General features: G+C 48.6%; 1 protein-coding gene across 1 annotated transcript in view; it reads left to right on the top strand.

The window, feature by feature from the left end:
* Positions 1-6,708: 6,708 nt before the first annotated feature.
* The window catches only part of ANGEL1 (angel homolog 1), a 137,304-nt gene continuing 119,438 nt past the window's right edge, over positions 6,709-24,574 (top strand). The window contains exon 1 of the mRNA XM_065595574.1: positions 6,709-6,767. Within this exon, the coding sequence (XP_065451646.1) occupies positions 6,731-6,767 (37 nt within the window). The 5' untranslated portion in view covers positions 6,709-6,730. The remainder of the gene's footprint in view (positions 6,768-24,574) is intronic.

The raw sequence follows: 24,574 nt of genomic DNA, 5'->3' as shown, positions 1-24,574 counted from the left end.
AAATCGCCTTAAATTTTTTACAATAATGCCCTTCCCTGGGTTCTAACTGTATCCACACATTCCAGTAAGGAGTTAAATTTCACAGCTGAATGGTGTATCATAGAATATCAGGGTTGGAAGGGACCTCAGGAGGTCATCTAGTCCAACCCCCAGACAGATTTTTGCCCCAGATCCCTAAATGGCCCCCTTAAGGATTGAACTCACAACCTTAGGTTTAGTGGGCCAATGCTCAAACCACTGAGCTATCTGTCCCCCAGGACTATTCTTCTGTTATATCAGAATAGGGTCTGGAGTGTCTAACTGGCACTTCCGCTATGAAGTTAGTGGGTCAGGAGAAACAATAACAGAGCCATGATTCTCCAGGAACTCTGCCCTGGACTAGCAATGACCAAAACAGGCTCCCCCTCCCCCAATTTTTGAAAAGAGGCTGAGCTAGCAGAAGAGGCTATTTGTAGAGGGTTTTGGGACTCTCACTCTATCTAGAATGCTAGCAATCTATTTTTGCAGTTTAGATTATGTAAAAACATGCACCAGCCTATGGATTTGCAGCATTACCAGAAATGTGGATCATAAAGCTGTGTGTAGATTGCAGAGATGGAGCAGAAAATATATAGATAAGAGTTTCCTTTCTGCTTTGCCTTTCTGCTATACACAATCTCCCCTTCTCCTTGCCTTTGCCATCATATCTCCCTCATCTTTTGGATGGTCCTCAGCTGTGCAGAATTCCAGACATGTGGAACTCCCAGAAGAAAGTGTCATTTTTGTGTTAAAGATGCATATTGAATTTGACAAACAATGATTTATGACAGGGCAACCCGCACAGGGTGCACTAAGGAATCTCAGCTCCTCGTCACAGCCTGGGGATCTGTTGCATTCCAGTCTCATCTTCTCAGTGCCTCTCGCTCTCATTGGAGGTCTGAGCAGATCAGACTTGACAGATGCAGAGAATTTATCTCTTAGCAGAGAGAGAGAAACGGCAAGACAGACAATGCAGGCAGAGTGGGGGAGGTTATTGCAAAGAATTTCTCTCTCTGATTCTTGGCTGGATCACTCTTAATATATTAAATTAATTTTAACTATGCAGGAGACCTAGTGCAACAAAGCAGGGTTTCTCCCCAGCTTGCAAAGGGTCCACTGCCACACCCACCATTTCTTTTATACCGTTTTATTTCTCAGACATAGGCAAAAGAAACAAACTTCTTCAGCTCACCCTGCGCTACAATCCCCAGGGAATTTCCCCTTTTACCTCTCAGGCTCTCACTGCGCCCTACCCCCCACAGGGGATACTAGCAATCCTGCAACCCTTATTTCCTGCAGGCAGCTTCCCAGCTCTGACCCACCTAAGTCTCTCTCTATCACTGGGTCTCTTCCTCCTTGCCCAGATAATCCAAATCTGGGTCAGCTGATGCAGCACAGGTGCACTAGCCACTGCACCCTAAGCCCAGGCTCTGACTCAGGTTTGAGACCAAGCCCCCTGCAGTCCACACACAAATGAGTCCGAGTCTTTCGGAACACTTGGCTGTTCAGGAAGATGCAGGCCGGGACTTTTTTCCCAGAGTGGAAGATCATGGTAGGGGAAGTTGAAATGCCCATTGTGATCCTTGGAGATCCTGCTTACCCGTTAATGCTGTGGCTCATGAAACCCTACACAGGGACCCTTGACAGCAGCAAGGAATGGTTCAACTACAGGCTGAGCCGGTGCCGAATGACTGTGGAGTGTGCCTTTGGCCGTTTAAAGGGCCGCTGGCGATCTCTGTATGGGAAGCTGGACTTGGCCGAAAACAGCATCCCCGCGGTTATATCCGTGTGCTGTGCCCTCCATAATATTTGTGAAGGGAAGGGTGAAAGCTTCACTCAGGTATGGACCTCCGAGGTTCAACACCTGGAGGCTGAATTTGCACAGCCAGAGAGCAGGGCTATTACAGAGGCCCAGCGCGGGGCTGCAAGGATTAGGGATGCCTTGAGGGAACAATTTGAGGCTGAAAACCAGCAGTGATATCTGGTGCCCTACATGGGAGTGAAGTGCAGTAGTTCCAATCTTTAGGAATCAGTGTCTGCTTAGCAGACAAGCAGACTTGCAGTGCCTGTTTATTTCCTGGGCTAAGGAGTCTTTTACTTTATGCAGTAATAAAGAATGTTTTCAAAGCCAAAGAATCCATTTATTGAAAAGAAAAAAAAATATTTATTGAAAAGAAACAAGGGGGTGGAGTGGGGAACAGTACAATCACAGATTCGTGTATGTCCTGTCTGGTGTGCTGTGCAGTGAGTGCTGCACTACAGGATAGCTATACTGCATGGTGATGGGGGTTGAGTGCAGAGGGTAAGGGTCGTGGTTTTCAGGGCTGGGTGGTGAAGATACTGGTGTTGGAGGCAGCGGGTGGCGTGAAGAACACAGAAGTTGGGGAAAGTGGGTTGGAGGTAACAGTGGGGCACAACGGAAAGAATTTTGGGACAAGGGCTGTACGGGGGGTGGCGTTTGCGTTTGCGGTACTGCTCCTCTTTCTGCATGGCTACCAGCTCCTGGATAGCATCTGCTTGGCGCTCCAGGATGCTTATGAGCCTATCAGTGCTTTGCTGCCGGTGCACGGTGCTTTGCCGCCGGTGCACTGCGTTTTCCTGGCGGATCATGCTTTCTCTCTCCCCCAAGTCCTGTGCTTTCTCATTCTCTTTAATAGATTGCCGCATCACTTCTTGCAGCATGTCTTCTTTGCTTTTTCGTGGTCTCTTCCTGAGTCTTTGCAGTCTCTGAGCAGACGGCTGAGGTCTCAAGGTTGATGCAGCTGTATAGGCAAAATGCAACATTTAACAGAGGCAGCATTGTTTATACCAGACAGAGTAATGATTCCCCCCGCACTTAAGGAGTAGAAAACACACAGGGTCTACACAATAGTATAATTTTCCTGTCCGAAACAGAGCACACATATCCCACGGGAGCCTCAAAATGGTGAGTAAGGGGGACTGATTGTTTCAGGGCTGCACTGTCCTCTGGGTTTCTGTGCCTTGGGGAGAGCCAACAGCTTCAGGGGGCACCTACACTGAACACTGTCTCAACATTTTGCACAGGAGTTCGTCCTGGACGATATCTCGCTGCTTAGGGTGACCTGGGAAGCAAGGGAGGGTCTTCTACTGCAATGTGGGTTCAGCCCTGGCCCATATGCAAGCTTGCCTGTGTGCAGCAATGGTCCCCCCGCCTCTCGCGGCACAGTGGCGCGGACACGTTAGCCTGACTGGGACAAGGACCATGGTGGCTCTCCCGATAAACCTGCGCAAGCGCATTGCACACGTTCTGGATGAGACATTCGAGGAGATTACCGAGGCCAATTACCGCGATGTGATAAACCACCTCAATGCACTATTCCACATCTAGGCATGCATGCCTAGCCCTCCTCTCCCAAAGAGCCCGCACCGAAAAAATTCCTTCCCGAAAAAAAAAACCACTTACCGGGAACCTGCTCTTCTGTTTGTCCTCCACCAAGTACCGGTCGCTGCGACTGGCCACCTTCCTCCTGGCTCGAGAAGAGCTCCTGGCTGCATGGCTCTAGGGATTCCGGGGTGTCTCCATCCGGCCCACCACCATCACTTCCGTTTTCCTCCTCCTCCTCCTCCTCTTCCTCCTCCCCCCCACACCGGCTCTGAAGTGTCCATGGTGGTGCTTGGAGTGGAGGTGGGGTTAACCCCAAGTATCGCATCCAGCTCTTTGTAGAATTGGCAGGTCGCGGGGGGAGCACCCGAGCGGCCGTTTGTGTCACGGGCTTTGCGGTAGGCACTCCGCAGCTCTTTCACTTTAATCCTGCACTGCAGGGCGTCCTGGTCATGGCCCCTTTCCATCATGTCCTTTGATACCTTCCCGAAGGTATTGTAATTCCTATGGCTGGAGCGCAGCTGGGACTGTACAGCTTCCTCCCCCCAAACACTGATGAGGTCCAGCAACTCGCCATTGCTCCATGCTGGGGCTCGCTTGGCGCGTGGAGGCATGGTCATATCAGAAAGATTCGCTGATAGCACTCCACGCCATGCCGGGCTGAGCAAAGAGGAAGGGGATTTTTAAAATTCCCGGGGAATGTAAAGGGTAGGTCACATGGTTGGTTACCTGAGGCCAGGGCAGTAGAGTTTGAACTGATGACCAGAGTGGCTAGAACAGGCATTGTGGGATACTGCCGAATAATTCTGGAGGCCATTCACAGCGCATTGGGTAGCCACACTGGCGCCGCAGCGCTGCAGCGGCAGCGCAATACTTGCTATTCCTCTCGGAGAGGTGGAGTACATGCAGCGCTGCAACCACGGAGATACAGTGCTGCAAATGCCTTGCCAGTGTGGATGGGGAGTGAGTTACAGCGCTGGGGGAGCCTTTACAGCACTGTAACTCGCAAGTGTAGCCAAGGCCTTAGACATGTGAGGCACAGACAGAGAGCAAGTGAGCCTTGGGGAGTTTCTGAGGGGACAGACCCAGCATGTACCAAACCCTTGCTGTGAGGACAGCACATGACGTGGAAAAGTTGGGAAGGGTCTGGAGGGAGACACACCTCTGCTGGCAGGAATGTCAGCATGGGAGTGGGCTGTGGAGCACATGGCTCCTGCAGATGGAACCCATTAGCCTGGAATGTCTGTGATGTGGTCTGGAGCAGTGTACACAAGAGCCATGAATAATCCAGCACTTTTTAAGAAGGGCTGGAGAGGATTCCCTGCCTTTCCCCCGCTCTTTTCCTAACTCTCTCCCTCCTTTCACCTCCTATTGTTCCCTTCCCTTGATTCCCCCATATTATTAAAGTAATTTTTTTATTTCACATATTAGTAAGTGAAGCTGTTTCTCTCAGCTCCTCCCCCCACCCACAATGTAATTGATGGAGCAGGGAAATGGCTGGGATCAGAGAGGGGCCTTGTCTAAGCTCACATATTCCCTCTAAGTTAAATTCAGCCCTGGGGTAGGTGAATACAAATCTCATCTACTCCATAAGTATATCAATCTACACAGGTACCAATGTCCACATCTGTTCCCTTCTAAGTAGCCCTGCCAGCACTTGAGACCCCAATCCTGGCTTTTTTGTCCTACTAGCTGATTCAGGAGGAGAAAATGGGACACCAACACTGAACTGGGACTCCTAGACTAGGCCAGGGGATAGTTTTTCTTTTCTAAAAAAGACTCCAATATTCTACATCAGTGGTCAGGGGCAGGGGATTGGGGTGCAGAAGTGGGTGAAGGGTGCAAGCTGTCGGAGGCAGTTTGGGTGCAGGAGGGGGCTCTGAGCTGAGGCAGAGTGTTGGAATGTAGGAGGGAGTGCAGGCTCTGGGAGGGAATTTGGGTGCAGGAGAGGGCTCAGGGCTGGGGCAGGGGGTTGGGGTGCAGGTGGGGGTATGGGGTGCTGGCTCCAGGAGGGGGATCAGGGATGAGGGTTGGGGTGCAGGAGGGGTGCAGGCTCCCGCCAGGCAGCACTTACCTCGGTCAGCTCCCAGTCAGTGGCTGGGGGAGGGCGGGGCACGTGGCTCCACACGCTGCTCCTGCCTGCAAGCACCACCCACTCAGCTCCCATTGGCTGGGAACAGGGGACTGCGGCCAATGGGAGCTGTGGGGACAGTGCTTGCAGGCAGGAGCAGCACGCGGAGACCCCTGCCCCATCCCCCCAAGGGGCTGCAGGGGCATGCTGGCCACTTCCGAGAGTAGCGTGGGGCCGGGGCAAGCAGGCAGCCTTAGCCCTGCTGTGCCACCGGACTTTTAGCGGTAGGAGAGCGCAATCGACTGTCAGAGGCTCCAGGATCAACCAGTCGATTGCGATCTAACGGTTGGTGACCACTGTTCTAGATTATGATCTAAAACACAAAAGTGATAGTGAAGCAGTCTGTCCCTTATTACTGTAGAATATTGTATTACCTTTCACTTTGTCTAAACATGAAGAGCAGAGTAAGAAGGAGTAATGGGACTAATGAGAGGCTCTTCCACAGAGATTGTGATGCGATGGAAATCTCCTTTACCTACCATGTCCCCACAATGTAGCCTCACTGACAACACTGTATGTTACTCCCCATTAGCGACTCCAGTTTGCAGAGAACAAAATCAAAATATATGTTTATATAAAATTTTCATCCCCGTGATCCCAAAGCACTTTACAAACTATATATACAGAGATCCCTTTACCCATTACTGAAATGATGCTATTTCTGGGGAGGAAGAGGGAACCTGTTTAACAGTGCACATCAACACTATGCAGCAGTTTAATTCAGGTAGTGAAGGGAAGCACTGTATCCAACTGAAACTATATGGGGAATTAAGGGAGGCAGAAAGGAAATGATTGATCTGGAATTTGGATTGCACGTCTGAATTAACACCCCAACTCTTGAAAAGTGCTGTAGGATCGTTAAGGATGGGGAGAGGACCATGGTTTCAGTTCCTTTAAAAAAGACGGCACATCCAACAGCACAGTGCTCCCTAACACAGGTGCATTGGGTTCACCTCTTCCTGCAGAACCTGGGCCTAGAAGTTCCAATACAAGTATCATCCTGGCCTGACCCTGCTTAGCTTGTGAGCTCTGATGTGATCACAGTCCAAGGCAAACTGGCTGCAGAGCAGAAGGCATAACTGTATAATTTCCACTTCTGTAATGTTTTAAACAGTTTCTAAATTGTTCCACTTCAGCCAGTCACTGAGGAATATCTCTTTCCTTTCTCCACAGGGGAATAGAGCTCTGGTACTCTGCAATAAGGGCTTGTGCTGTCCCCTTGGGTCTCTGTTGTTGGGATGGATGTCGCCCCAGCAGGACAGTGGATGGGCTATGGTAAGTGCCTGTAGTGACACATCACAGGACGCTGCATAGCTGGGTGGCAAAATGGCTTTTGACAGAATATAATATGAACGACAATACCTCAGAAAGCAGATGTCAGGAGGAATAAGCTCTGGCTAGTAGGATCGGCGCATGGTTTAGACAGCAGCCTAATGTCTCTTCCTAAACACCTCCATGAGGGTGTCTCTGCTAATAGGGCTTCTTCCTGTCAACAGCCCTTCTCAGTTTCTTGAGCAGTAATGAAGCAAAATTGCTTTGGGGAGGAAACACATAGAAGGAAATGGGCAACACTTCAGAGGAGGAGACCTATCCCAATAGAAGAGAGAGAAGTTTGGACTGCACATAACCAAGAGGGCCATATGGTAACCCAGAAACATAGCTCTTCTAGAAAAAACAGAGCCTAGTCTTTGCTGAGGGCAGTTTGCTCTGTTCATTTTGTAAATCTCTGGGCTACTGCAGAGGCAAGGGGCCAAAAATAGTCTTGTATAATTCCAAATTACTCCATTGACTTCAATTAATGTGCCCCCTGTACACCAGGGATCAATCTGGGCCACATACAGGACTTGGGTTTAAAAAGGGTCTGAATAATTTTCTGATCAGTAATATTATTTGCAGTTCTGCCTGGGAAGATTGTGGCAATCAAATGTGGGCATTCAGAAACTATTGTGATAAGCACCATATAAAAACTTGGGTCTTTTCCCACCACAAGAGTCAGGAAGGAATCCGCCCCCCCCCATCCCATACAGCAGTGCATAATTGGCAAGATGGGTTATTAATTTTTCTCACCCTTCTCTGAGGCATCACTGAGTGCAAACTCTCAGGGGCAGCACTTGGTGGATCAGTATTCTGATCCTGTTTGGTAAATGCTGTGTTCATATATTCATAGATTTTAAGGCCAGAAGGGACCATTACGATCATTTACTCCAGGGGTTGGCAACCTTTCAGAAGTGGTATGCCGAGTCTTCATTTATTCATTCTAATTTAAGGTTTCGCGTGCCAGTAATACATTTTAACATTTTTAGATGGTCTCTTTCTATAAGTCTATTATATATAACTAAACTATTGTTGTATGTAAAGTAAATAAGGCTTTTAAAATGTTTAAGAAGCTTCATTTAAAATTAAATTAAAATGCAGAGCCCCCCCAAACTGGTGGCCAGGACCCGGGCAGTGCGAGTGCCACTGAAAATCAGCTCGCGTGCCGCCTTCGGCACCCGTGCCATAGGTTGCCTACCCCTGATTTACTCTGACCTGCATAACACAGGCCATGTTCTTAGTTTAGGTGGGACAGGCCCTATTCATCTTCATTTTCAGAAGTAATGGTAAAACACATTTCCACAGAATCCTAGACTATAGCTATGGAAAAGCCATGATAGGCTATCTCATGGGGAACTGTGCAGGATCGTTCCCTTCAAAGTACATTTTCTAGTATATTTTCCAATCCTGCTTTCATTTACTCAAGTGATGGAAGCTATACCTTAGCCAAATAGATCATACTGAGCTTTTCCTGATATTTAGTCTAAATTTTCCCTTCCTTCGTTTCATTATTCCTACTTCTGCCTCTTTTTATTATATGCAGTGTTATTGTAACCATGTCGGTCCCAGGATATTAGAGAGACAAGGTGGGTGAGGTAATATCTTTTATTGGACCAACTTCTGTTTGAAAGCTTGTCTCTCTCATCAACAGAAGTTGGTCCAATAAAAGATATTACCTCACACACCTTGTCTCTTTTTATTATGGGAAATAATGAAGTGAATACAAATATTATAACCCGTTAAAGAGACTGCCATCTTAGATGAATTAAAGCTGTCATTTTAGATTCCATTCTTGGATGCAGACTCCAGAACCCTTCATGGAGGTTTTTGTACACTAACTCTGGGCTTCACAGGGGATGTCTATACACTACAAGAAGCGAGTCTTGCAGTTGGGTTGACGGACTCTCACTAAGAGGGCCTGGACTAGTGCGCTAAAAATACCTGTGTAGATGTTGCTTTGATATTCATGCTCAGGCTCTGAAGCCCACCCTCCTTCATCCACATTGCTATTTTTAGCACATTAGCATGAACTCTACTAGCACAAGTCTGTCAACCCGGGCTATGAGACTCACTCCTAGCAGCTGTGTAGACATACACTTACTGTTTCCCAGTTCACTATGTCTCGCTTTAAGTATCCCTTCATGAATAAAGTCACTAGTGCCCTGTGTCCATGATGTTCTTCTTCCCTGGACATCTTGGTAAAGCAATGCCTGCCAGTTAAATTCAATCCTCTGCCTTTAGAATCTGTTTAGAAGCATCTATCACACTCAGGCATTTGGCCTTAGGCCATTTCCACAGCTAGGAAGCTGCTGCCGCCCACTGGGTACATTAGTGCAAGAGATACTGTCTCCATAGCAACACAAGGCTTTTTGTTTTTCAGAGGAACAGTTAAAAGGATAGAAATAACACATCTGGAGCTGAATTATCAGTTTCCCACCCCCTCCTGCAGCCTGGAGGAGCCAACCAGACACAATACCATGGCTCTGGCAGACTTAAGACTGAATATATCAAAAGATAGAAAGAGAGGAAATAATATATACGATATACTGACTGCTGGGCTAGGAAGGGTTTATTTATTAGCATGAGTTTGGGACAACCACATTACTCACAAGTGTCTTTCCTTGTAAAATCTTTAGATGCTTTCAGCTTATTGTATATATGCTATTTTTGGTATGGAACATTTTATTAGGACTAATTGTTGTACCCCTCTAATTGTAAATCCTGACAGCCAATAGTATCATGAGTTCAACTGTACAGCCTTTTGAGAGAGAGAGTAAAATGGTATCTAATGCATTTTCTTAAGTTCTTTAAAAAAAAGTCTTTCTATACATATCATGATGCTAAAAACCAATGTCTGCTGCTTCCAGAGTAAGAAGCAAATGTGGTGTTGCATTCTACTGGAAAAGTGGGAATCCCTCCTTCCCAGTGAGATAAAACTCCTGTTCCAGGGCCATGAGGTGTCAGACATTAAAGCTGTTATTGATACAGGACTGAACATTGCCCATCATGGACTTGGAATCCCCAGCCCTCTGCTTCTTTTCCTTTTCTGGATCTTTCATGGCATCTTCCTTCAGCAACATTCTTACTTGCCTTCTCAGAAGGCAGGAGAGATTTTAATGTTCCATATCCTTCTGATTCCGGCTTCCCCAAGCAGCCATTTTAGCAGACAACTTAAAAAGAGCTTAGCTGCTGGCTGGATGTGTCCCTCACTGGAAGTAGGGTGACCAGACGTCCCAATTTTATCGGGACTGTCCCGATATTTGCTTGTTTGTCCCGCGTCCCGACCAATGTGCGGTCGGGACACTGGACAAACATAGGGTTACCATATTTTGTGCCTCCCAAAGGAGGACACTCCACGGGGCCCCGCCCCCGCCCCAACTCCGCCCCCTCCCCGGTCTCCGCCCCCTCCCCTGCTTCCCGCGAACATTTGAGTCGCGGGAAGCCTGAAGCAGGTAAGGGGAAGTGTGGGGGGAGGAGCGCGGCCCAGGCTGGCCCCGGCCCTGGGGTGCCGGCCCCGGGCCCGGCCCCCGGCCGACCACCCCCAGCCCGCCCAGCACTGCGGTCCCCGGCCCGGCCCCCGGGCCCCCGGCCGAGCACCCCCGGCCCCCGGCACCGCCGGTCCCCAGCCCGGCCCCCGGCACCGCCGGCCCGTCCCCCAAGCCCCTGGCCCGGCCTAGCACCGCCGGCCCGGCCCTCAAGCCACCGGTGCCGGCCGAGCCCCCGAGCCCCCGGCCCGACCCCAGCGGAGCCCCCGAGCCCCCAGCCCGGCCCTGGAGCCCCCGGCCAGGCACCGCACCGCCGGCCCGGCCCCGGAGCCCCCGGCCCGGCCCGGCCCCCCGGCCCCCGGCCCGACCCCCGAGCCCCCAGCCCCCGGCCCGGCCCCCGAGCACCCGCACGGCCGGCCCGGCATGTCCCGATTTTCCCGGACATGTCCGGCTTTTTGGGCTTTCCCCCCGGACGGGGATTTGGAGCCCAAAAAGCCGGACATGTCCGGGAAAATCCGGACGTATGGTAACCCTAGACAAACAAGCAATTTTGCCCTCCCGGAAGGGCTCTTGCCCCCCCCCCCAGACTCCGCCCCCTCCACCTCCTATTGGCTCCCTCCCCAAATCCCCGCCCTGGCCCCGCCACTTCCCCATGCATGTGGCACTCCTCCTCCCTTCCAGGCTTGCTGCTGTAATGGCGGGGCAAGCCTGGAGGGAGGGGGTGGTGGCCGGCTTCCAGTTCCTGGAGCTGGTAAGTAGGGGCACTGGGTGGGCAAGGGGGCCTGGCCAGGGGGCTGCTCCCCCAGCAGGTAGAGGGGGGGGGCCCGGACCCCAGCAGTCGCGGGGGAGAGCGGCTCGGGGCCGCACGAGTGGCCATGTAAAGTTTATCAGCTTGGACGGGACCCCGGCCGGCTCCCCGCCCCGCGCCAGCATGTCGCGCCGGCCGCCACAGGCCAGGTAAGGAGCCGAGTTGCCCCCTCCCCCCTCATCCTGGCTCCTCAGCTGAGCCCCCCCGTCACCCTCCCGGGGGAGCAGCCCCCTTGTCAGCCCCCCTTGCTCGCCCGGTGCCCGTACTCACAAGCCGCAGGAACTGGAAGCCGGCCACCACCCCCTCCCTCCAGGCTTGCGCCGGCATTCCAGCGGCAAGCCTGGGAGGGAGGAGGAATGCCGCTCAGCTGAGGAGCCGGGGGGAGGGAGGACTCAGTTCCTTACCTGGCCTGCGGCGGCCGGCGGGACATGCTGACACGGGGCGGGGACACTACCCCCCTACAGGGCAGGGCGAGGAGCCGTCCGGGGTCCCCCCCCAGCCGATAAACTTTATGTGCCCACTCACGCGGCCCTGAGCCACTCTCCCCCACCGCTGCCGGGGTCCGGAGCCCCGCACCTCTCACTCCAGCGGCTCCTTCCCCGTGGGGTGGCGGGACGTGCCGCATGTACCCTGGGGCGGGGGAGGGGCAGCAGCCACAGCGCGGCCGGCACCTGCAAAACAGCTTTTTTTTTTTTTTTTTTGCTCCGCCCCCACCGCACGTCCCGATATCCTCCCTTCTTCCCCCCCTCCCCCCCGGCATCCCGATATTTCCCGTCAGCGATCTGGTCATCCTAACTGGAAGAGAGAGAGGAATCAGGCTCCCTGCCACCAACCTCTAACTTCAGCTGGTGGAATGTGGGAAAAAGCAAACGCCAGCCCCAGCCAAGTTAAACTGGCCTGCAAAAGACTTTCATTCCTGATGAATTTTTGAATTAAATACTGGATAGAGCCAGCCAGATTCCATTGAAAGTGACTATGTCAACTAGTTTTAAATAACAACAGTCTTTCATGCATATGTTTTTATGTTACTTTCCATTGTTTGTTGATTTCCCTTTGGACATGGGGAAATTAAATCTTTTGCTCAACACATTTTTGTTCCTTTTTCTTTGGTAAACAAATACTTTGTTTCTAGTTGAGCTTGAAACAAAATGACTGGAACTGTTAGTGAACTGCTGCTGCACAGCCAGCAGGAGGTGGTCACACCTTGACCTTTTGTAGGTCCTGCAGAAGCAGTAAATTTTTTTTTATCCTGTTTGGTTCTGAATCCGCCACTGTTCATGCTGTACTACTGTTTTGTTAATGTAGCATAGTGCTCCTGCACTTTGTATCGAATAGGCTAGTCTTATTTGCACCGATCTCCTTTGTGCAGTTATATTTTGATCTTGACTCCTTCCTGAACCACCTTCTAAAAGTGCAACTTCAGAATAATTCGTGTATCTCCTACCTGTGTCATTTGATGGGCCAGGAATGAAAGCTAGTCTCTTACCAGCACTCCTGTATGTGCCACACCTCTTTTTACATGGTGTCAGAAGAACTCTGCGTTTTTGGTGAAAATGGAGCAACTGAAGCCACCTGAATTCCTCAGCCTGTAAGAAAACTGGAGAAGTGGTACTGAAGAGAAACTGGAGAGGTGGAATCTTCCACTCTGCAACATGTGACAACCAAATAAAAGATACTTCTCTTATACCCAGCACTCCTATGTGGCACAACTCTTGTTACAGTGTGGGTTCAATTTCAGTTATTCACAGAATTGTAGTAAAGCAAGTTAGTAGCCTCAGTCCTTCCGCTGTATCTTTAAGCAAGATGCAAAAGGCTGCATAGTCTCAGAACAGGCTGAGTCCATTGTCTTTTACACCACCACTGCAATTAATGGCCTTCCTGCACTCAGAGTGGATTTCTTTGATTTAGTGACACATTAGGATGTAGTTGAAACTTTCTGCAGTACTATATCCTTTGGACATAAGGCAATATGATCTGTGGGTTACGTCATAGGACTGAGACCGAGGGCTCCTGGGTTATTTTCCATGCTCTACCACTGATATGATGTGTAACCTTGGGTGAATCACTTCTCCCCACTCCTCAGTTTCCGCAAGTATAAGAGAGGGATAATAATCCTGAATTTCCAGAGAACTCTTAATTCATTAATATTTGTGAAGTGCATTTGGATTCCTGGAAGGTACTAGTAAAGGACAAAAGACTCATCATCATCATGACTGTGTGATATTGAGGGTGGTAATCCTTAAACAGGAAGCAGCTGATATCCAAGGAGCATGTATAGTTTTGGTTTCAGTATGCTATTAGGTTTCAAAAATAAAGTAATAGGCTTCACTTCACCTGGCCAAATATTCAGCTAGATGGCATTTCTGTTTGTCTGTCTGTAATACAATAATCTTTGAAGATCACATCCAATCAATTCCAAAATGTCATGGAGTATTCTAGGTATCAGTGGGAAGAATCCTATTGATTTTTGGTGACAACCAGAAAAGTCTGATTCGCTGATTTGCCTCTGATGTCCCAATCCCACCGGGGAGTTGAGGCAACAGAAGGTGGGGGGTGATTGGCTGATTTTTGATGCAACTAAGGAGCTTCTGGGAGTTGAGAAAGGGGAAATCAGGAATGCGCAGCGTTCTTGGAGTGGGAGGAGGAGAGGGCACAAAAATCCCCTAGCATGGGAAGGGAAGAATGAGGGATTCTGATATGTGGGATGGGGAAAATGGGGTATACAGAGCCCCTTGCATGGAGGGAGGGTTGGGGGAGACACAGGGTTAGGGGGATGGGAAGGTGGGACACAATATTATGGGTAGGAGTAGAGCTACTTGGAAATTTTCCAACAATATTTTTTCTGTCAGAAAATGCTGACTTATCGAAATGGAAACATTCTGCGGGAAGTGTCATTTTTGACAAAATATTTGCTGGAAACCAGGCAAGCTGCCTGGACTGCTGGCCTACCAACCAACCAGGAGTCCTTGGTGTGTACAATGAGGTCGGCCTTCAGAAGCAATAAAATGTGTAACTCTCTAGTAATACTTGTCACTTACACCTTTTTTCATTCAGCACTTTCCAGAGGTCCAGTGTTGCGATTGCTCATGATTTAGTGCAAAACTCATACTATTTGATGTTATGTGAGACTCTCAGTTTTCATTAAAAAAACTAACTAAGTTTCTGGTCTTCATGGTTGCAGAGAAAAACTTAAAAATGTGACACCTCCCCCCAATGGCTCAAAAAACCAAAGGCACATTAAAAACTCATAAATATATTATTTAAAAACCAATCTCATGATTTTGAGGGGCCTGACTTTTGAATGATTACATTGGCAATACTGAAGACCTATCCCTACCATTTCACAAATGGGGAAACTGAGGTACAGAGCAGAAGTAAATTGACTGGGGCCATAAAGTGAGTCAGTAACAGAGCTGGGAGTAGAAAACAGGTCTCCTGACTCTCTGACAACAGCCCTATTTACTAGGCCAGGCTGCCTGCAGAAGGACAGAATTATTCCAGTACCAATAATCTCCAGCTTTGAAACCTTTTGCATGTCTTCCACCCAGATCCCTGGCTTTTGAAAAGGCAGCAATTCTATCCTTTTCCAGGGAGCTACTACTTCCGTGACTGCTTGACCCTACTGAACTCTTCAGACTGGGTCCAACCTATATTTATTTATTAATTACAGTAATGCCCGGAGGCCCCCAATCAGGATTGTGGGCCTCTTGTGTTAGACACTGCACAAATGGACAGGAAGGCATGATCCCGGCCTTGAAGGACTTACAATCCAATTTAGGACAAGATACCACTGGTGAGAGTAGCAAATAGTTGGAGGAAGTGGCATTGAAGGTAACAGTTATTGGAATATGTATAAAGTTGTGCACAATTAGATAGTTTTAAGTCATTTCAGTATAATTATAAGATACAAATAATTACATAAAATAAATATAGGAAATCCCTACTGCCACCCTGGCTAGTCATTATCAGTTGGTAATTGATCCCTGATTCCTGGAGACCCCCATGGCAGATGTGGATCTTGAGCAAATCTTTGAAGGAGGGGAGGTTTGTGGTAGTGCAGGGGTAGGCAACCTATGGCACGTGTGCCAAAGGCGGCACACGAGCTGATTTTCAGTGGCACTCACACTGCCCGGGTCCTGGCCACCGGTTCGGGGGGCTCTGCATTTTAATTTAATTTTAAATGAAGCTTTTTAAACATTTTAAAAATCTAATTTACTTTACATACAACAATAGTTTAGTTATATATTATAGACTTATAGAAAGAGACCTTCTAAAAACATTAATATGTATTACTGGCACACGAAACCTTAAATCAGAGTGAATAAATGGCAACTGGGCACACCACTTCTGAAAGGTTGCCAACCCCTGTGGTAGTGGGTTCATAGACTAGTGAAGGGAAGGGTTTTCATGCTAAAGAGTGGTGTGGGAGAATGCTTGAAGGCATCTGTGAGACAGACTGACAAGCAGGCAATCAAGAGCAGTATCATTAGCGAGGTGGGGCAGGACCAGGGGCAATGCACTAAGACAAAAGCGTTTCTCTGCATGCTCTTCTGGCATAGTTGCTGGATGGTTTTTTAAATCTGGGAGAGACAAAGCTAAGATAGCCAGTTTATATCTCTTCCAGCAGGAAAGTACCTTTAGCTCCTATTATGTTTTCCCTTTTTCTGAACAGGAGGGACACTTTTTGTGATCATTAGAACATAATACCTTTGCAGTGCAGTAGGGGTGGCAGGTTTGTATAATTTTTGGTGGTGCCCAGAATGGGTCCAAGTCCCCCCCGCCACACACACACCTGCCTTGTAAGCTGGTATATATTTTTAAAATAATGTAAAAAATGTGAGGGCTCTGGGGTGGGACTGGGGATGAGGGGTTTGGAGTGTGGGAGGGGCTCAGGCAGAGGGTTGGGATGCAGGGGTGAGGGCTGCGGGCTGGGGCTGGGGATGAGAGGTTCACAGTGCAAGAGGGTGCTCAGGGCTGGGGCAGAGGTTTGGGGTGCGGGAGGGGAGGGCTCTGGCTGGGGGTGTGGGTTCTGGGGTGGGGCAGGGCTGAGGAGTTTGGGGTACAGGCAGGCTACCCCCAGAGAGGAGGACTCCCCCCAGCCTTCTCCCCACCAGCAGCAGTGAGCTGCGGGGAAGGGACCCTCCTCTCCTCCCCGGCAGCACAGTCACCTCGCAGCACTGTCACTGCATGTGCTCCTAGGGCCCCTCTCAGGTCCAGAAAGCCCCCTCGCCTCCCTGTGTGCACCTCCTCCCCTGCTGCTGCCCCTCACTGTAGCCTCACTGGGGGTGGGGGATGGGCTGCCCCTTGCCCAGCATGGGACAGAGCTGTGACTGCGGGTGTGGGGAGGGTCCCGTGCTGGTGGAGGGTTGCACCGGAAATGGGAAGGGTCCATCCGTCCGAGGCAGAGGGGCAGGGAGGGTCAGCCTGCCCTGCCACTATTGGTTGGGGAGTGCTAGGACCCTTTGGCAGCAGTTGATGCCGGTAGCCAGCAGAGCAAAGCTTAGTATGGAGCTGCAGGGGACAGTCACCTGCTGCCCAGGGCACAGGCAGGGGTGCTTGGGGGAGTGCACGGGGGAGGCTGGGGGAGAGACCCGGCCCCGAACATTGGTGGAGCTGGCCCCCGTATCCTGAATATTGCTGGAGCCTGGGCACCATGGGCCCATATAACTCACCACCCCTCGTAGAAGTGTCCTTAGCAGATGCCATGGGCCATACCTGGGATGCACAGAAGGTGTATCCTGCTCAGAGAAGAGTCCACAGAAGAGTCCACCCTGACTTTTGGGAAAGTTACATGCAACATTTAAAGAGCCCAGAGAAAGGTGAGACTAAAGCACCATGAAATATTTGTAACAAAACCTGAAACTACATGATATTTGCATTTGATTCAGGTTCTCTTACATGCTTGAAACTGGGTCAAAGTTCACTGAAATTTCTCTTTCTTTCAGTGAATTTGGGTCTGATTTAGAGTGTTGCATCAAAATGTTGTGCCTTACATAATTTCATGTGATTTCAATAAAATTCCAAAAGGAATTTTGACCATTTCACATGAGTTCCAGATCTAAAGAAAATGCTTTCATGGAACCCCTCCACCCGTGAAGAGGACCACTGACATGGGCATAGTTTTTTTGGGGCGGGGGGGGACACACTTGGGCAAGACACAGAATTTGCCCCTCCCCCCCACGGCTCCATTGGCCTGACTGGAGCTGCCCCCCCAAAATATAGAAGTCAAGTCAAGCTACACCTATGACCACTGAGTTTTACTAAGTTATAGTTGGAGCTTCAGTTTTACACCTCTAATTGTGCAGCACCCACTTGTACCACACTGGATGCTTGGGGGTTACTACTGACTCAGAGGGAAGAGTATTCCATACCAAGTAACCCACATTAACTTCAAGCACAGCATCCCCTAGGACCATGCTGGTGCATTGGAGTAGAGATTCACTGGGGAGAGAACTCACTCATATTGCAATTCTGAAATGTTCTGGGAACACGCACATGCCCATTGCAGGTTTTCTACTGAATTTCAAAAATTTTTAGCACCGACTGTGCTCCTCCAAGGCCATCCAAATTCTTTAGAGTTTTCAGCACTCTTCTGCCAATGGCACCAGGCACTGTGAATTGTTCAGTCTCCATTTTAACCAGGAGTGGACAACCCAGGTCACAAAAATAAAACAGCCCCAAATTCAACTGCCAGTATTTACAAATAAAAAATGAACGGTCAGTAAAAAAATGGATGTAGGTCAGTAAAATATTCCAGCATTTCTCTGGCATAAATTCCCAGACTCCCTGAGCGCTTTCAGTACATAATCTAGATTTAGTGCCATTTGGGGGTGGTTGAAATGGTGGATTCTCTAAAGCTTGACATGTCTGATCGTAAGCATGAATTGTTCAAATCCAGAATTACAATTTTCCAGCCTTTGTGAACACTTTTTACTGTGTGCTCTAGAGATTTACTGAGCTTTTGTACGTTTGAGGTGTTGTGAATTAAATTGGAATGCTAGTTAAAAATGTGACATCACCAATAAATTACCGTCCTTTTTGGGAGTGCAGAGGAGATCCAGTTGACTTCCTTTCCTGAACCTTTTCCTCAGATGAAAACCAAATCATTCCTTTTTTCAGTTAATCTAGCTCTAGAGAATGATGCCAGACTGAAAACCCTGGCGTCTGCAGGCCTGTGTATATATCTAATACCTGCAAAACAGGGACAGTGCAAGTAGCAGTAGGGCAAGTTTCCCATATGTGCTGTCTCCCAGCTAGTGCGTTGTTGTTCTCACTCATGCAAATCCCAGCTACTTAGAATACTACAGACACTTGTACACTGGGAACTGGATGGAGACCCATCCAAGTAACTCATTTCAAGTAAACCAATAATCAGCCATCAAATTTCAGTCACTTCTGCACTAGGTAGATCTGAATTGGTGACAAATATAAATGGTTTCAGATCCATCCCGCCCCTTCCCATGGAACCATTATTGAGATTTAACTAAACTCTGCCATTTTTTCCTCCCACTGTCATAGTCTCTGGGCTTCTATGTTCCAGCTGGGGAATTATCAAAACACTATGAGGGAGGGTTTTTTCATGGTATTTCTGACCTGCAGGAAACTGCAAAGAATCAGAAATTTCAGTCTGCTAAAATATCCTATTCCCAGATAAAAGAGATTTGGAGATGCAACCACTACATTTTAGATGCTTTTCTAGCCTCTGAACCTCTGAATCACCTGGTATTTGGGCCATCACTAGTTTGATCTAATCACATCTAATTTATCTGTGGATTTCTAATGCACCTATCATTGTAGTATCTGGGTGACAGATTACAAAAATTAGAAGAGACATTGTTGCAATTCCATTTGTACCATATTCTCTGTACCCCCTAAGGCACTTCGGGCTGGATTCTCTGGTCTCTGTCTGCTAAGTTCACTATGTGTTACTTATGCAGCATAAAGTGAACTTAAACTGGCTGGTGATTCCCACAGGAGAATTCCTCCTGTGTCAGGGGAATCTCTGCTGGTGTAAGTCTGACTCAGATGACGTTGCTGCCTCCTCTATGCTAGCTGTCCCCCAGCCTCAGCATAAGGAGAGAGGGGGTTGGGCAGGTGGAACTGAGAGCTTCTATACACCTGAACCTCCACTGGTGTAAGCTCTATTACAGAGCTTATGCCACTAGTGTAAACTAATAGGCCCCTTTTGCACTAATTTCCATCAAGGGCCGGTGGTCGAGGATCAGAGCCACCACCAGCTCCCTGCAGCCACTGCTTTTCATTATGTCTTAGTGGAGAATCAGGGCATTTTACAGGATGATCATTGGGGAGATGTCTCCAGGTCCTTGAGCAAATGACTTTGTAGAGGGGATATCTGGGTTCAGAGGCATTTTGTATTGTTCTCTGAAAGTGGTGAGATGCGAGCTCAGTTTGATCTTCTGTGACGGGAACTTCCTTGCTGAAGGCCCTCCACTAAGAACCTTCTTCCCCTGGCACCTGAGATTTTTAACTTTAGGAATAGGGAGGAGAGGTTGTTGACTTCCCAGCCTGAACCTTCTGTTCAAATGAAAATTTTGTTCTTTTTTTTCTTTCTTATAAAGTACATCTTCCCTGCAGAGTTAGCCCAAGCTCTTCCTGTGGTGTTGTCTCTAATCCCCATCCTGTCCACACATGAAAACCTCTCCCCTGACTTTAGCAGTACTCTTAACCTGGGCTAGCTGGCATTGCTGTGGGGATGGATTAGAGTTTGAGTTCCGCTTTATAGTGAGGATGCAGGATAAATAGCTTGAGTTCTCCAGTGCCTTCTCACAATTCCCCCCATATGTCCAGAAAGATGGGCACATTCTTCCACAATTCACTTTGTGCTTACTGCATCATGAAGAACAATGGGATGTGCCCCCAGAAGTCCTAGCAACGTGCTAGGTGAGGGTAGCACCAGCGAGAAAACAGTAACTTGAGTGTGGCTTTGCTGTGGGGCTACACAAACCCAAGCTAGGCTGACATGGGCATTCAGACCCAACTGCTGATCCTCTGAGCTCACTTTGCAGTGAAGACATACCCTTTAGTTAATTCATCACTGGTGAATGATGCCAGACAGAGCATTAAGGGGTGCTCAAACTCTGCCTAGTTTGGGGCTGCATGAGCAATTTGGCAGGAGCTGAGAAGCAACGCCCAATTTTTATAACTGGAATCGATTCCAGTTGCTCTCATCTTTAATGCAAAACCTCTCAGCTCAAGTTGAAATACTGCATGCTGGGGTTTGTAGATTCTTCACAAACCACTCCTCCATTTTTAAGGTGAAGGCAGTTGTGGGTCTCATATGATGCATTTTGTCCACCCCTGCTGTCCATATCAAAGCAATTGTATAATAAGGAATACATTAATCATGCCAGGGGCTCATGTTTAAATTACAGCAAGAAATAACAAAATGGGAGCTCCTTTTCACACTTGACTAGGAAATATACGATAGGCAAGAATCCTGTGTTGGCCCTGGAAGATGGACTGGAGAAGTTAATGGGGCTTTTCCATCTCTAACTTTTATGATAGTCGTAGTTAATCCTTTATATAGCACCATAAATTACAAAGCACTTTGCAGACAGGGGCCTTCCACTGCTTGCATTGAATTCCACGGCAAGACTCCCAGGTTGGGGCCCCTAGCTAAAGCACATTCGCTGCTCAGAAGAACTTACAATCTAAATTCTTTGACTTTATGAGTCTATGATAAAACTGACTCCTATGTTGTATTTGTAGGGGGAGGTAGCAGACGGGGGAGGGCTGAGATGTGGTTTCCCAACTCCCCCATATCACAGCTGGACTTCTCATCTGTCTCTCCATGGCCTGCTTCTGTGTTGCCTGGATGGAGGGTAGGTTTCTTGGGGTTTTGATGCAGTCTGGCTGTATTCCAGCCATCTCCACAGCACTCCCTCCCCTCCCATATGCTCTCCATTAACATAATTCCATCTGCTGAATAAAGAAAGAATAACTCTCCCAGCAGCCCCAGCCCAGAGCCCCTGAGCCAAGGGAGTTCATCAGTCAGACTAGTTTCTCCTGAACTCAGAATAGGCCTCATTAATGGGCCAAGAGGGGGTTTTATTTTGCCTTTCAGCTAGCGGCTGCCCTGAGCCAGGAGTGGAATCAAGTTACTGTGTCTGGGAATCCAGGCTATTCCGAGTGAGCTGCTGACTCAGGAGGTTTCCTAGGATTTTCAAGCAGAGCCCAGTCCTGTCAGAGTAAACTGAACCATGGACTTGTCTTGTTTTCTCCTGGCCCCATGACTGGTATTAAGAAAGATCTGAGGACTGCTGGAATATGCTGGCAATAGAATTAGAGTGAGATTCCTCATCAGGTCCCTTCTTTTGCACAGACAAAAGCCTTTTCAAAATGTCATATCCGTCCTTTGCCCTTTCCTAGCCCCTTTCCTTTGAGGATCTCAAAGCACTGCTCATTCATAAGTTCCCTCTCACAACTTACATCAGTGTCATTCACTCCATTTTACTAAGGGGGAAACTGAAGATCAGAGAGTGAGGCTTGCCCAAAGTCACACAGCAAGTCAGTGTGAAAGAAATTAGGAGTTCCTGACTTCTATTGCTTTATCTTAACCACAAGACATCCTTCTTCCCTATTGTACAGAGTTGAGGGAGGATCCTTCCTCTACAGAATACTCTTTCTTTGGGCTTCAGGAAGCTGGAAACTGCACATTATGGTGGAATATGACTACATGCCAACCTGCTCATGGTGATGACCTCCTTCTTATTGCTGTCATCATCTACTATCCTGACTACTTCAACCTTCACCTTTTCAACACCTGCCTCTCATCCCTCCAGTACATTCAAAGTGCAACTAGTAAGATCACCACCCTTGCCCATTATTCTGACCTTGTTACCCTCATCTTTAAATCCCTCCACTGTCTGTCTTTCCCATCACATTAAGTTCAAGCTTCTTATCCTCGCTTCAAGGTCATTTAGAGCTCTGCCCCTCACTACTTATATGCTGTTGTCTCTTATGACATTGCCCTCCACCCCATCTGTTCTGCCAGTTAAGCCATCTTTGACCACCCATTTTCTTCTTCTATACCTTCTCCAATGCTGTCTCCATGCTTTCCCTGAACTGATCCATAAACCCACTACCCTCTCCTCCTTCAAGTTCTTTCCCAAGACTCACTTCTACAAGGAAATAACCAACCTACGTGGCTAAGTGGAGGGGCAGCTATGGGTAGCTGATATTTATATAATAAAAACAATCTACCTATAGATATTGGCTCAGCTCTTTGGATCCAGCCAAACTCCGTTCAGCATAGGAGCCAAGGCTGAGGGCAAAGGAGGCTTACAGCTTTAACTTATGCCATCTTAAGGGCTGCTATAAGGATCCCCCCAGTGCTCTGGCCCTGCCCTCTCACACCCTCCACACAAGTAGCACCAGTGACTGCTGACACACCTGGTTTTCTATGTAACTTTTATAACTTGTCTCTGTTTTCTGCAATAGAATGAAAATTCCCTAAGCAGGCTTAATTTGTTTCTGAGCAATAGCAACAAGAAACCCAGGTCTGGATTCGCCCTTTCTCCAGAAACTCTTGAGTCAGAAGAGACAAAACAATTTTATTTTGGTGATTTAGCTGGTGGATGGGGGGTGGATTAAAGCAGATGTGCGTGTGGGGAGCAAAGCTCTCCATCTGCTGAAAGCAGAGAGACAGACCCAACTCCCTGTCTCTGACTTGTGCGGGTGCTGCTCCTTCAAAGTTCCCCCTTCTCTCTGTTTGGTGAAATGAGGACTCTTCTGGCAGGGGCCTGTGAAGCTGGCGCAGCATGAGGAGCTGGTGCCTGGATGGGGTGTTTTGGGGGTTTTGTCTGAGTAGGTGGAGCAGTATCACCACAAGGTGAAGAAGAGGTGTCTCCTAGCTGGGATTCCCCTATCCACTGCCTCCTTTTCACAAGAAGATCTCTCCCTTGTTCTGCTCCTCTATCCCTCTAAGGAGGCAAAGAGAGAAAGAAGGCAAACTCACCACCTCTGTCTGTCGCCCTGCCAGGGAAAACGGGAGATCTTGCCCTGGCTCTCCTTCCTCTAGCCAGACACCAGAGGAAATAGAATGACCCTGTCAATTCCACTTCCCATCCTGGCTCTCCACAATGTGTGTGTTGGTGGGTGGATGGGTGGGTTTTGTTTTGTTTTGTTTTGTTTTGGGGGGGGGGGGAGCAGGGCCACAGCTCCAGGGTTTTGGCCGCCCCAAGCAGCCAAAAAAAAAAAAAAAAGCCGCGATTGCGATCTGTAGCGGCATTTCGGCAGGAGGTCCTTTGCTCGGAGCGGGAGTGAGGGACCGTCCTCCGAATTGCTGCTGAATAGCTGGACCTGCCGCCCCTCTCCGGAGTGGCCGCCCCAAGCACCTGCTTGCCAAGCTGGTGCCTGGAGCCGGCCCTGGGAAAGAGAATGGGAAGGGTGTGGCACACAAGGGATGTTTCTCCTGCACAGCTCCATACCCTGTCCCCTCCAATCCATTGCTGTCTTTAGGAACACACACTGCTTCCTCCCCGGTACACACGGATATCACCCCCTAGTAACACATTAATGCAACTGCCTCCAGTAATACACACATGCACTTAACTCCCGTCTTGGTCACGTCACAGCTTCCTTGAGACACAAAGACATACACACACACAGATATGCATACACACGTACATACTCACAAACACATATATGATGCTACATTAGCACATGTCATCAAGACCCATGACAATGGCCACCAAAATTGGAGCTCTCCCCATCCCAGACATGTTTTTCTGATTTGGAGGGATCTATAGGGAGAAGGGCTAAGGTCTCCTTCTGACACTGCTCCCTTGGGAGCTCCTTTTAAGAGCCTGACTGGCTACAAGTTCATGTAGTATTTCCCCCCACAAACATGACAAAGGCAGTTCTGGGGAACGAGCAGCTAGGATTTCCCCCCCCACACACACCCCAACAACTTCATTGTTAACTTTTATTTCCATTGCAACGCAAACACAATGCCTTTCCCCTTGCACTGCCCTTTTCCAAATTATGCTCAGGGAAGAGTTGCAGCAATGCCCATTATAGCCCAGATGATAGAACAGAGACAATGGGGAAGTAAGAGAGGCCATTACTATTAGGAAGCCCAGCTCCATAGTGGTCTGAATCTGCTAAGAAGATTTTCAGGATTCTAAGCTGATAGTGTTGTTTTCTCTTTTTTTCTGAACCCATTGCATCACCAATTTTAATCTATATATCCATCCATCATATTTGTAGGCCCCCCATAAACAAGGAGGCACTCCACCTACAGATTCTACATCAGCAGTTAACTAAGATTAATCCCAGAATTGATGTCTGTGGTTATACTGATAGAGGTAAACAAGAGAAAGTTATATTGGCCTCAGTTCCTCCGGAAATATAGGGGATGTGGGGGGAGTTGAAGGGGGTTGAAAATGGATGGGCGAGACAAGAGAGGAGGAGCATTTATTCAAGAGAAGAGGCCAGAAGATGTGTAAGGGCAA

This window comes from Chrysemys picta, chromosome 4, assembly GCF_011386835.1.
Source record: "Chrysemys picta bellii isolate R12L10 chromosome 4, ASM1138683v2, whole genome shotgun sequence".
NCBI lineage: Eukaryota > Metazoa > Chordata > Testudines > Emydidae > Chrysemys > Chrysemys picta.
The sequence above is the reverse complement of the archived record's forward strand: the minus strand, read 5'-3'. Positions and strand labels throughout refer to the sequence as shown.